Source organism: Rhinoderma darwinii, chromosome 2 (genome assembly GCF_050947455.1).
Source record: "Rhinoderma darwinii isolate aRhiDar2 chromosome 2, aRhiDar2.hap1, whole genome shotgun sequence".
Classification (NCBI taxonomy): domain Eukaryota; kingdom Metazoa; phylum Chordata; class Amphibia; order Anura; family Rhinodermatidae; genus Rhinoderma; species Rhinoderma darwinii.
The window spans coordinates 191,101,629-191,115,688 of NC_134688.1; the positions used below are offsets into that span (position 1 = coordinate 191,101,629).

The 14,060-nt window shown below is 42.0% G+C and overlaps 1 protein-coding gene across 2 annotated transcripts in view; it reads right to left on the reverse strand.

Annotated features, from left to right (window-relative positions):
* The window catches only part of SH3RF3 (SH3 domain containing ring finger 3), a 437,353-nt gene that overhangs the window by 130,735 nt on the left and 292,558 nt on the right, over positions 1–14,060 (reverse strand). The window contains exon 4 of one of the 2 annotated variants that reach the window (XM_075852650.1): positions 8,993–9,346. The exons of the other annotated variant lie outside the window; for it this stretch is intronic. Within the exon in view, the coding sequence (XP_075708765.1) occupies positions 8,993–9,346 (354 nt within the window). The remainder of the gene's footprint in view (positions 1–8,992; positions 9,347–14,060) is intronic. 2 annotated transcript variants of the gene reach the window in all.

Genomic DNA, 14,060 nt, shown 5'->3' on the forward strand with positions numbered 1-14,060 from the left:
CTACCCGCCAGAAGAGCCTGACTGAGGGGGAGGAGCCATTAATGCCTCGGTTCTAGGCAGGGTAAGTATGTGATTCCTTCTCCAGCTGTAAGAACACTTTTGTGCCATTACAATCACATCTCTATGATGTGATTGTAGCGGCGTAATAGTGTGCTTACTGATGGAGAAGGAATTAACTTCTGTCTGCGATGGTCACCTTACTGGGGGGCTGATGCTGTGAGGGGGGCTGATGGTCATTACTGTGGGGGGGCTGATGGTCATAAATGTGAGGGGGCTGATGGTCATTACTGTGAGGGGGGGCTGATGGTCATTACTGTGTGTGGGGCTGATGGTCATTACTGTGAGGTGGGCTGTGGTCATTATACTGTGAGTGGGGGGGGCTGATGGTCATTGTACTGTGAGTGTGGGGGCTGATGTTCATTTTTCTGTGAGTGGGGGCTGATGGTCATTTTTCTGTGAGTGGGGGCTGATGGTATTTGAGTTGTTTCTGCCTCTGACCTCCCATTGAAATTTAATAGGAGGCAAAAAGAACCTGCGGCGCCAATTTGGAGTGATTTTTTACCTGCAGATTTTTGCATTAGCTTCAGCGGCTTAAAAAAACATGGGCAGAAAACACTGAAAAAAACGTGAAAAAGATGCGTCAAACAATACAGTCAATTCAAAGTCTGACTCAAAATTCCTGAAGGAATTTTGAGGCAGATTTTTCTGCCTTACAAAAAATGCTGTCTGAGAATACCCTAAGATTGTAGTGCTTGTTTTTAGCCGTTTTTAGCCTTTTTGCAAACAATTTTTGGTAGAGGTGGCCTGAGGAAAAAAAAAATTTCCAGGGGCGTTTCGAGCCTGAGAAGTTAAGGAAACTCCAAACTAGACTGTGCTCAGCCTTCATTTAGCTGGGATCCCCAATCTCATTGAACTATGCTTCTGTGTCCCCAACTGAATATCGATTTTGACAGGTACCAGTACAATATACCGTATATATACACTACCGTTCAAAAGTTTAGGGTCACTTAGAAATGTCCTTATTTTTGAAAGAAAAGCACAGTTTTTTCAATGAAGATAACATTAAATTAATCAGAAATACACTCTATTCATTGTTAATGTAGTAAATTACTATTCTAGCTGTAAACGTCTGGTTTTTAATGCAATATCTACATAGGTGTATAGAGGCCCATTTCCAGCAACCATCACTCCAGTGTTCTAATGGTACATTGTGTTTGCTAACTGTGTTAGAAGGCTAATGGATGATTAGAAAACACTTGAAAACCCTTGTGCAATTATGTTAGCACCGCTGTAAACTGTTTTGCTGTTTAGAGGAGCGATAAAACTGACCTTCCTTTGAGCTAGTTGAGAATCTGGCGCATTACATTTGTGGGTTCGATTAAACTTTCCAAATGTCTAGAAAAAGAGAGCTTTCATGTGAAACTCGACAGTCTATTCTTGTTCTTAGAAATGAAGGCTATTCCATGCGAGAAATTGCCAAGAAACTGCAGATTTCCTACAACGGTGTGTACTACTCCCTTCAGAGGACAGCACAAACAGGCTCTAACCAGAGTAGAAAGAGAAGTGGGAGGCCACGCTGCACAACTGAGCAACAAGACAAGTACATTAGAGTCTCTAGTTTGAGAAATAGACGCCTCACAGGTCCTCAACTGGCAGCTTCATTAAATAGTACACACAAAACGCCAGTGTCAACGTCTACAGTGAAGAGGCGACTCCGGGATGCTGGCCTTCAGGGCAGAGTGGCAAAGAAAAAGCCATATCTGAGACTGGCTAATAAAAGGAAAAGATTAATATGGGCAAAAGCACACAGACATTGGACAGAGGAAGATTGGAAAAAAGTGTTATGGACAGACGAATCGAAGTTTGAGGTGTTTGGATCACACAGAAGAACATTTGTGAGACGCAGAACAACTGAAAAGATGCTGGAAGAGTGCCTGGCGTCAACTGTCAAGCATGGTGGAGGTAATGTGATGGTCTGGGGTTGCTTTGGTGCTGGTAAAGTGGGAGATTTGTACAAGGTAAAAGGGATTTTGAATAAGGAAGGCTATCACTCCATTTTGCAACGCCATGCCATACCCTGTGGACAGCGCTTGATTGGAGCCAATTTCATCCTACAACAGGACAATGACCCAAAGCACACCTCCAAATTATGCAAGAACTATTTAGGGAAGAAGCAGGCAGCTCGTATTCTATCTGTAATGGAGTGGCCAGCGCAGTCACCAGATCTCAACCCCATAGAACTGTTGTGGGAGCAGCTTGACCGTATGGTACGCAAGAAGTGCCCATCAAGCCAATCCAACTTGTGGGAGGGGCTTCTGGAAGCATGTGGTGAAATTTCTCCCGATTACCTCAGCAAATTAACAGCTAGAATGCCAAAGGTCTGCAATGCTGTAATTGCTGCAAATGGAGCATTCTTTGAGGAAAGCAAAGTTTGAAGGAGAAAATTATTATTTCAAATAAAAATCATTATTTCTAACCTTGTCAATGTCTTGACTATATTTTCTAGTCATTTTGCAAATGCAAAAAAGCCAAGGTCTGAACATGTAGGACCCCTAGATAATGGTAATGGGGAGTTGTTCACATGGGATCAAGAGAAGGCAGAGTTACTAAATGGGTTCTTTAGCTCTGTATATACAACAGAAGAAAGAGCAGCTGATGTAGCCGTTGCCAGTGCTGTTAATATATCAGTTGATATACTGAATTGGATGAATGTAGAGATGGTCCAAGCTAAATTAAATAAAATAAATGTGCACAAGGCTCCGGGACCAGATGGGTTACACCCTAGAATTCTTAAAGAGCTTAGTTCAGTTATTTCTGTCCCCCTTTTCATAATATTCAGAGAATCTCTAGTGACTGGTATAGTGCCAAGGGACTGGCGCAGGGCAAATGTGGTGCCTATTTTCAAAAAGGGCTCTAGGTCTTCCCCGGGTAATTATAGACCAGTAAGCTTAACATCCATCGTGGGGAAAATGTTTGAGGGGCTATTGAGGGACTATATACAGGATTATGTGACAATAAATAGCATTATAAGTGACAGCCAGCACGGTTTTACTAAGGACAGAAGTTGTCAAACTAACCTAATCTGTTTTTATGAAGAGGTGAGCAGAAGTCTAGACAGAGGGGCCGCTGTGGATTTAGTGTTTTTAGACTTTGCAAAGGCATTTGACACTGTCCCCCATAGACGCCTAATGGGTAAATTAAGGACTATAGGTTTAGAAAATATAGTTTGTAATTGGATTGAGAATTGGCTCAAGGACCGTATCCAGAGGGTTGTGGTCAATGATTCCTTCTCTGAATGGTCCCCGGTTATAAGTGGTGTACCCCAGGGTTCAGTGCTGGGACCACTATTATTCAACTTATTTATTAATGATATAGAGGAAGGGATTAATAGCACTATTTCTATTTTTGCAGATGACACCAAGCTATGTAATATAGTTCAGACTATGGAAGATGTTCATGAATTACAGGCAGATTTAAACAAACTAAGTGTTTGGGCGTCCACTTGGCAAATGAAGTTTAATGTAGATAAATGTAAAGTTATGCATCTTGGTACCAACAACCTGCATGCATCATATGTCCTAGGGGGCGCTACACTGGCGGATTCACTTGTTGAGAAGGATCTGGGTGTACTTGTAAATCATAAACTCAATAACAGCATGCAGTGTCAATCAGCTGCTTCAAAGGCCAGCAGGATATTGTCGTGTATTAAAAGAGGCATGGACTCGCGGGACAGGGATGTAATAATGCCACTTTACAAAGCATTAGTGAGGCCTCATCTAGAATATGCAGTTCAGTTCTGAGCTCCAGTTCATAGAAAGGATGCCCTGGAGTTGGAAAAAATACAAAGAAGAGCAACGAAGCTAATAAGGGGCATGGAGAATTTAAGTTATGAGGAAAGATTGAAAGAATTAAACCTATTTAGCCTTGAAAAAAGAAGACTAAGGGGGGACATGATTAACTTATATAAATATATTAATGGCACATACAAAAAATATGGTGAAATCCTGTTCCTTGTAAAACCCCCTCAAAAAACAAGGGGGCACTCCCTCCGTCTGGAGAAAAAAAGGTTCAAGCTGCAGAGGCGACAAGGCTTCTTTACAGTGAGAACTGTGAATTTATGGAATAGCCTACCGCAGGAGCTGGTCACAGCAGGGACAGTAGATGGCTTTAAAAAAGGGTTAGATAATTTCCTAGAACAAAAAAATATTAGCTCCTATGTGTAGAAATTTTTCCTTCCCTTTTCCCTTCCCTTGGTTGAACTTGATGGACATGTGTCTTTTTTCAGCCGTACTAACTATGTAACTATGTACTATGTAACTATGTAACTCATTTGATAAATATAAGTGTGAGTTTTCATGGAAAACACAAAATTGTCTGGGTGACCCTAAACTTTTGAACGGTAGTGTATATATATATATACTATAAAAGCGAATATCTGTTTGTCTGTCCTCTATAGGCATCCAAATGCCTGAAACATTTGACCCCAAATTTGACAACATTTAGTAGGTACAAGGGTACATCGGGTGTCCGGCAAGGTTTTGTTCTCTGTTATCAGCCATTATCACAGGGTCACTATACAATGCTATAAAAGCGAATACAGACATTCTCTTTTATAGTATAGATCTTTTTATCTGGCAGTAGCAGGTTGTGCACTTTGCTAGATAATCTTATATATGATGGGAAGGTACAGGGGAGCAGTTGCCCACAGCAACCAATCAGATTAATACTTTAATTTTTAAAGGGGCCTTGGAAAGATGAGACCTGGAATCTGATTGGTTGCTATGGGTGGGCAACTGCATAATTTTTATTTTAAACCAGTTTAGATAAATTATCCCCCATTGCTTCTTATACTTTTTGGGCACAAATTATCCACACAGAGCACAGCCTGGAGGAGCAGAGGGTTCTACTCCACTCATCGTGGCAACGGTGTTAAGTATTTATTTTAATTTTTCAAGATTATAGAATGCTATGGGGGCATTATACTGTGTGGGGGGGGGGTCGATATCGGGGAATTATACTGTATGGGAGCAGCTATGGGGGCATTATATTCTATGGGGCATGTATGGGGGTATTATACTGTGTGGGGGCAGCTATAGGGGCATTATAATTTGTGGGGGCACTTTAGGGGCATTATACTGTATGGGGCATACTGTATGGGGCAGCTAGGGGGCATTATACTGTATGGGGCATCTATGGGGGCATTATAATGTATGGAGCAACTATGGGGGCATTATACTGTATGGGTCCAGCTATGTGGCATTATACTGTGTGGGGAGCACTATGGGGCATGATACTGTGTTGAGGGCACTATGGGGCCATTATTCTGTGTGTGGGGGGCAGTTATGGGGCATTCTACTGTATGGGGGCAGCTATGGGACATTATACTATATGGGGCAAACTATAGGAGCATTATACTGTGTGGGGGGGGGCACTGTGGTGCATTATCTGTGTGGGGGCCAGTATGGGGCATTGTACTGTGTGGGGACAACTATGGTGGCATTATACTGTATGGGGGCATTTTACAGTAGGGGGCACTATAGGTCATTATACTGTGTGGGAGGAACTTCGGAGGCATTACACTGTGTGGGGAGGCGCTATACTGTGAATGGAAGTTACATAAACAGCAGTTACAGAAGCAGAATAGCTGGCTATGTCACACTGTTTCCGAAACACCCATTTACTTCTATGGAAGTTTACAGAAACAGAGTAGCAAAGCAAACTATGCTGTTTACGTAAGCCTGACACGGACGGATGTGCCTCTGCAATTGTAAACATGCGACCGGGGGGCACTGGGATAGGGCAGACTCAGATGTGTTTCGCCCCCCCCCCCCTGTGCTAAACTCCTAGCTATTCCTCTGGCTTACAGGCAATAGTCTTAAATCCACAGATTCTCTTAGCAAAATCCGAAGTTATAACAACTGCTTTCACATGACTTCATTTTTAGAAACTGAAGTCAATCAAATTACAGGAGATGCTACATCAACATAATCCTTATGTCAATCCAGGGGCGTAGCTAGGGGGGGCAGGTGGGGTATGTGCCCTGGGCGCAAGGGAAGGGGGGGGCCCCCGAAGAGCAGCTGATCGCTGCTGATAGGCGCCCCATATGTTTACACAGCGGCGTTCTGACTGGGGTCTGTGACGGCCAGGGAGTGGACCAGTCCAGTCACTTGACCTCACGTCAGTGACATGAGGTCAGATGACTCAGGTCAGGGGACAGGTCCACTCCCGTGATGCAGCCTCCCTGCATCTGCCTCTACTCTGCTCTCCTGTTACACACAGCCGACGAGCAGAAGAGGAAGCTCCACCCACAGCCCGTCCTGACCTGTCAGCAAGGAGACATGGTGAGTGTCTGTGTGTATATGTGTGGTGTGTATACAGTGTGTGTCTCTGTCTTAGTATGTGTATGTTACAGAGTGTGTGTGTGTGTGTGTGTGTGTGTGTGTCTCTGTCTGTGTCTCTGCATGTGTTTGTCTCTTACATCTACTACATTATCTGTAATCAGAGAGTTATCACTGTGTCATCTGTGGTGTTACATAGAACTGCAGGTATCACTACTACATTATCTGTACTCAGAGAGTTATCACTATGTGTTATCTGTGGTGTTACATAGGACTGCAGGTAACACTATTAGATTATCTGTACTCAGAGAGTTATCACTCTGTCATCTGTGGTTTTACATAGGACTGCATGTAACATCTACTACATTATCTGTACTCACAGTTATCACTGTGTTATCTGTGGTGTTACATAGGACTGTAGGTAACACTACTACATTATCTGTAATCAGAGAGTTATCACTATGTTATCTGTGTTGTTACATAGGACTGCAGGTAACATCTACTACATTATCTGTGCTGTGTACATATGTGCCTGTGTGGGTATATATGGGTCTGTTTGTGAATGTCTTTGTGCTTGTATATATGTGCCTTTTATGTATTTGTATCTGTCCCTGTCTGTGTATTTATCTGCCGGTGTGTGTGTGTGTGTGTGTGTGTGTGTGTGTGTGTGTGTGTGTGTGTGTGTGCATATGCGTCTGTACATCTATATATTTATCTGTATGTATGTATTCCAGAATGTGTGTATGTATATTTGTCTGTATGTCTAAATATCCATCTTTATGTATGTACAGTATATATGTTCCAGCGTGTCCACATATGTGGTTAATTTTTGGTTTGTGTAGGGGGCGGCAAAGAGAGTCTCACACAGGGCACCATCCAACCTAAGGCCGGCCCTGGCTGTCACCGACCCTAGGCAGAAGGAACTCCGCCGCTGCCTGCGCCGCATGACCTCCTCGGCTCCTCCGGTAAGTCACACCGGGCAGAGCGGAGAGTGGTAGCGGTAGGCTACCGCTCACCGGTCTGTTCACAGTGTGGTGCTAATTACAAGGGGGGGAGTGTGGCGCTATTTAAAAGGGCGGTATGTGGCACTATTTACAAGGGGGGGGGAGTGTGGCGCTATTTACAAAGGGGCAGCGGGCTGTGTGTGGCACTATCTACAATGGGGGCTGTGTGTTGCACTATCTACAAGGGGGGCTGTGTGGCGCTATCTACAGGGGGCTGTGTGTGGCCTCTTTCATTTATTTTCTTTTAATTTATTTTTATGTTAATTACATTATAGAACTACATTGCTTGTAAAATGTAGAAATGCTTTTATACTCGAGTTACATTAAAAAAAATTGTGAAAAACAATTACACCTCATTGATTGGTAGAGAAAGCAAACATGGCGAGGGGGAAGAAGATGTCAGGAAATAAGTTGGGGGGGCGCCAATCTGAATCTTTGCCCCGGGTGCAGGAGAACCTAGCTACGGCTCTGGTCAATCTGTTTAAGGCAGCAATTGGAAAATGCCCCCAGGCAAACATAAGGTTCTTACCAGGGCAGATAAGGCTCCTCCTGGCCAGCATCCAGGCAGGTTCAATGCTCCAACCATTATCGAATATGACATTGTTTCTCGCATGGACAATTTTATATTGCCTGCTCCAGAGTTGGATCAGGAAAAAATCTTTATGTACCTGGCAATAAAACTGGCAATGTTGTTTATCAACAGGCTCTATCATAGCGTCTTATGACTCCATCTCCTACCAGTTTAGCTGTTAGGTATTTAGGAGGTTAAAAATGAAATAAACAGTGTGTAACTGCCGGGGTATATAGGGCTACTAGCTATTTCCCCGGTAAACAAAAATAAAAACTAGGGCATGGATTGGCCTCATGGGCACCCTTGGAACAAATCCAATGAACACACAAACAGGCAGACCGACACTTTATACCCGGGTACTTTTTCTAGTAGTATATATAACAGTTTCTGGATCCCCCACTTAGGGTTCCGGCTTACTGTATACTTCCTCTGGACAAGATGAATCAAGAAAAAAAATATTAAGACGTAATATACGTATACAACATTTTAAACAGATTAACCATGAATTGAGTAGCATTTGAAAAGCAATGTCTACATAAAGGTTAGTTAGCTGCAATATTATTCAAGTACTTGTTTATGCCTTAAGGACAAAGAAACGATAGGGTAAATGAAAATAGCAGGGTGTAAATAGGCCTAGGCTTTCTATGGATTAGTTCCATTTATATGCAGGCATTAATAAGCCTTACATTTTATTATGTTAATAAATGGTAATTTATGTGACTAGTTAACCTTCCAACAGCCATGAATAACAAGGAGCGTCAACAGTATTTTTTAATGTGATCCTGGTTATGCTGTCATAATGAGGGCAGCACAGGTTTAGTATTAGAGTATTTCATATATTAGAATTGGTATTAGTAGAGACATACATGCAAAGAGATTTCAAAGATAGCTTGTTAAGACTCCCATAGTGGGCACATGTATAAAGGATACATGTATGCAGTATGTAAAAAAAAATCTCACAGCACAGGCAACACACTATATTCATAGTAGAAAATATTGGCTAATTTTCTCCAGATGCCATCTGAATGGGCTACTAATTGTTAGTTATGCCCTCATGTGGCTGTTCTATAAACAGTTACCTGGACGGGAGCACTGGATGAAAGTTGAGTCATGCCTCCGATTCTGGCAGCAGCGCGGGGATCACTAGAACTGATCAATACTGGAGCACTAATTTCCATGGAATGTCTGTTATTCATGGCATGGGAGGATTTGTGCGTCATACTTAGGGCTGTGAACGAGTGTCGTTTCTTGGCATTCTTCTTGATGTCGAAATGCCTCTGGTTGGCACTGACAACTCCGGTATGGTTTAGAATAGGACTCTGGGTCACACTGAGTACCATGTTGGCATCAACAGAGACAGGGACCTCATAGCCTGGTGCTGAGGATAAGCTTGTCTTGTCCTTCTCAATGAGTTGTTTGGCTGCCTCGTTCAGCTAAGTACAGAAGGGGACATTAGGGAGAAAAGAAAAGAAAATTAATTAAATGGCGTTCAAGTTAAATCTTGTTGCCTAGATTTATGTCCCATTTTGCTGAAAGTAATAGACATAACTTAACAGCTTTTCTATGGAGTGGAAAACAAATTTTGTAATGGACATAACAATAAAAAAAATCCAAAAGGCATAAGAATCAATCACTTGCATTACAATATTGTGTTAAAAAACGGAGATTTCTGGAAATTTCCCTTAACCAAGATATGGCACCAGTGAGAAGAAAAAAAATCTCAGGGATTCTCAAACTTTTTCTACTGAGGCCTCATCAGCCAGAACATGGCAATGCCTGGCCCTCAATATTGATGGAAGTCCAAAATTATAAATATTGTATAGCTAATATTTCACTTTCTGAACCCAGTATATCTAATATATGCACAAAAGGACTCAATGTTATTACTAAACCAGTCTAGTCATATAGGATTAGTCAGGTGAAGGAACCCACTGAATGTAAGGCTCTTCTATTCAACCCCAATTAGGTACCTTAGGGGCCTTTTGTGGATGCACCCACTTTCATAGCTATTGTCTATTTTTTCCTAGTACACACACTATTACAAGCTAACTACTCTAGCATCTTAAAAATGATCTTTTAGGACAGCTATGCACAATCCATCACTCCCCGAAGTCATATTTACAGACATTATGGATGCTGAGATTTATGTTGCTGTGTAGCATCTTTAAGGTTAAAAATTATTATTATTTTTTTTAATCCATACATTTCCATTGATATCAGCTATTGTTTTCAAATACAAGGACACCTAGATCAGCACTCCGGTGGTATAAGGGCTGTTGATAAAGCCCCACAAATGCCAGGTTCCTAGACCCCTATGAGTATACCTTTGGGGAAAGTTGTACTTACACCTAGGCATTGGATAAAAATCTGCCAACCAGTCTGTACACTCATACTCTTGCAGTTCTGATCAATGCCACTACAAACATTGTCAAATACTTTTTTTTTTTTTTACCACATCCAGAACAGGACAAGTGACAAAAGTATGCTCTACTTCAACATCCCCCCATCAGCTGCTTAGATAAAGATCAGAATATCCACAAAAAATAAAACATGGAAAAAAAAATTCAACAGGTCATCTCTGGGTAATTCAAAGAAAGTGACCAATTCATGACTGGCTGTTGGATGACATTATAAATGTTTATCTCATGACTACAGCCAACTTAAGGAGGCTCTGTCACCAGATTATAAGTGCCCTATCTCCTACATAATCTGATTGGCGCTGTAATGTAGGTAACAGCAGTGGTTTTTATTTTGAAAAAACTATCATTTTTGAGCAAGTTATGAGTAATTTTAGATTTATGCTAATGAGTTTCTTAAAGACCAACTGGGCCTGTTTTTACTTTTGACCAAGTGGGTGTTGTACAGAGGAGTGTATGAGGCTGACCAATCAGTGACCAATCAGTGTCCTGCACTTCTCATTGCTCCAGCCCAGCTTCTTTTACTGCACAATCACACTGTGCTGTGGATCATGTTGGGCTGGAACAATGAGAAGTGTAGGACACTGATTGGTCACTGATTGGTCACTGATTGGTCACTGATTGGTCAGCCTCATACACTTCTTTACAACACCGACTTGGTCAAAAGTAAAAACACGCCCAGTTGGCCTTTAAGAAACTCATTAGCATAAATCTAAAATTGCTCATAACTTGCTCAAAAATGATCGTTTTTCAAAATAAAAACCACTGCTGTTATCTACATTACAGCGCCGATCAGATTATGTAGGAGATAGGGCACTTATAATCTGGTGACAGAGCCTCTTTAACCCCAGTCTCACCTGATTTTTAGGTTTTAGAGAATTACTTTAGATTTTAACTGGTTTCCTTCATAAAGGCAATTACTTTTTAAATAGAAGCCTGTCCAGGCATCAGCTAATCGGTGTAATCTGGCTTCCCTAAACGCAGGGAGAACTGCTTCTAGATAAACATTTCCCCTGCGATGGCCATAACATTACGGCCAGTCAAATAAATGGCCAATCATGTAAAACATGGACAGGCTGGGTCCACTAGAACAAGAACTGCCTTTTCAGAATGTTTCTCTGATCTGGCTCATAGAGGATGGTCCAGAACAAGGGAGCCTCCCCCATGATGTCCATTTGCCTTAATAAGGCATATAGAAAGGAATGGCCTTCATGTGACAACCCCTTTAAAAAAAGAACAAAAAAAACACAAGGCATAACTAAAAAATGTATTCTGCGTGTAAAAATGTCAATAAAAAAATATATTTTCTCATAATAATGATATGTTTGTCTCTCTGTTCTAAGAACAGAAAAAAGGTAAACTGCTGTCTATAGCACTATAAGGTCCTTTTCACACGGCAAAATTTTTGCAGTGGATTCCAACGAAAAAATTCCGCCTCCCATTGATTTTAATGGGAATCAGACACTTCTTTTTCCCACTAGCTGATTTTTGCAGCTAGCGGGAAAAAGAAACATCCTGCCCGATCTTCCAGTGGATTCCACCCGAACCTTTCATTGAAGTCAATGGGAGGAGAAATACTGCCCCTAAGGGTACGTGCACACGCTAACTACATTTACGTCTGAAATGACGGAGCTGTTTTCAGGAGAAAACAGCTCCGTCATTTCAGACGTAATTGCTCGTACTCGCATTTTGCGAGGCGTCTTTGACGGCCGTAATTGTGAGCTGTTCTTCATTCGAATCAATGAAAAACGGCTTAAATTACATCCAAAGAAGTGTCCTGCACTTCTTTGACGAGGCTGATATTTTACGCGTCGTCGTTTGACAGCTGTAAATGACAGGTCGTCGGCACAGTACGTCGGCAAACCCATTCAAATGAATGGGCAGATGTTTGCCGACGTATTGGAGCCGTATTTTCAGGTGTAAATCCGAGGCATAATACGCCTCGTTTACGCCTGAAAATTGGTCATGTGAACCCAGCCTTACAGTAACCATCATAGTAACTGTTCAGTTCTTTATTTATGCTTTCCCAATATAAATTTGAGGTGTTATGTATTAACCCCTTCGCGCACCCGAACGTGCCATTACGTCCGGGTGCAGGGGGTGATGTTTGGAGCGAGCTCACGCACTGAGCGTGCTCCATATGCTGTGGGTGTTGGCTGTATTTTACAGCGGACACCGGGGACTAACAGTCGCGAGCAGCGTTCATGCTGTTCCTGGTTGTTTAACACCTCAAATGCTGAAGTCAATTGCGACCGCAGGATCTGAGGCGTTGAAAAGAGGGGAGTGGCCTCCTCCGACAGCTCATCACACCCCGCAGTGAGATCAGGGGTTGATGACAGTTGTTATGGCAGCCCAGGGGCCTAATGAAGACCCCCAGGGCTGCCTTCACTCTACATCTGCTAAGCCCTGCCTGTGGCAGGGATTAACAGATGCCTGTAAAAATGACTATACACTGCAATACATTATTGCAGTATATTGTACCAGCGCTGGTTCAAGTCCCCTAGTCCCCTAAAAAAAATATATATACACCTTTTCCCATTTTCCCCCTAAAGTAATGTAAAAATTTTAAAAAGTAAACAAAATTGGTATTGTTGCATCCGTAAAAGTCTGAACTATTACAATATAGCGTTATTTAACATGCACGGTGAACGCCGTAAAAAATGTAAACCGCCAAAATCGCTGTTTTTTTGGTCAACATAGCTCTAAAAAAAGTAATACAAAGTGATCAAAACGTTCTACATACCAAAAAATGGTACCAATAAACATTACAGCTCGTCCCGCAAAACATAAGCCATCACACCACTCAATCGGCAAAAAAATAAAAAAGTTATGGCTCTCAGAACGTGGTGAGCCATATAATAAAGATAAGTTTTACCGCACGGTGAAAGCTGTAAAAACTAAACCCAAAAAACATTTGAGGAATCGCAGTTTTTTCCAACTTCAGCAAAGAATTTTTTTCCAATTTCCCAGTACATTATATGGAAATATAAATGGTACCAAAAGAAAATACAACTCCTCCTGCAAAAAACGAGGCCCTCACACCCCTCTATTGACGGAAAAATAAAAAAGTTATGGCTCTTGGAATGCGGGGAGTGAAAAACGAAAATAAAAAATAAAAAAATGGCTTCGTCCCGAAGGGGTTAAAGGAGCACTCCCAAATTTTTTATTATTCTCTGGCCTGTTGGAAAGGCACATTATGTAAATTGTGGTGAAGGTAATCTTCTTACCGGCGGTTGTATTTGTGAGTTATCCACTCCCTTCTGGTCCTCAGCTGTGTCATGTGACCAGCAATAGGACTCACCAACTGCCTCGAGGTGAGTCTTATAGGAATGAATAGAGAAACTGACTTCCTGTCCACACATGGGGCGCTGTGGCAGTCGGAGAGTCCTATTGCTGGTCACATGACACAGCGGAGGACCAGAAGGAAGTGGATAACTCACAAATACAGCCACCGGTAGGAAAATGACCTTCACCACAAGTTACATAATATGCCTTTCTAATGGCCCAGAGAATACAAATTTTTGTCGGAGTGCTTCTTTGAGAATGTAAAAACCTCATAAATTGCTGCTTTCAAAGATAAAATGGCATTTGTAGTACGCATATGAGAACTCCCAGATAATAGTAGTCTTTCTCACTTTACTCACTTTTACAGAATGTTGTGAATGCATACCCACCATCCTAGGCAGATGAAGGACATTTCATAAATGATCTCTCCGGCTCCGGTGGTAGT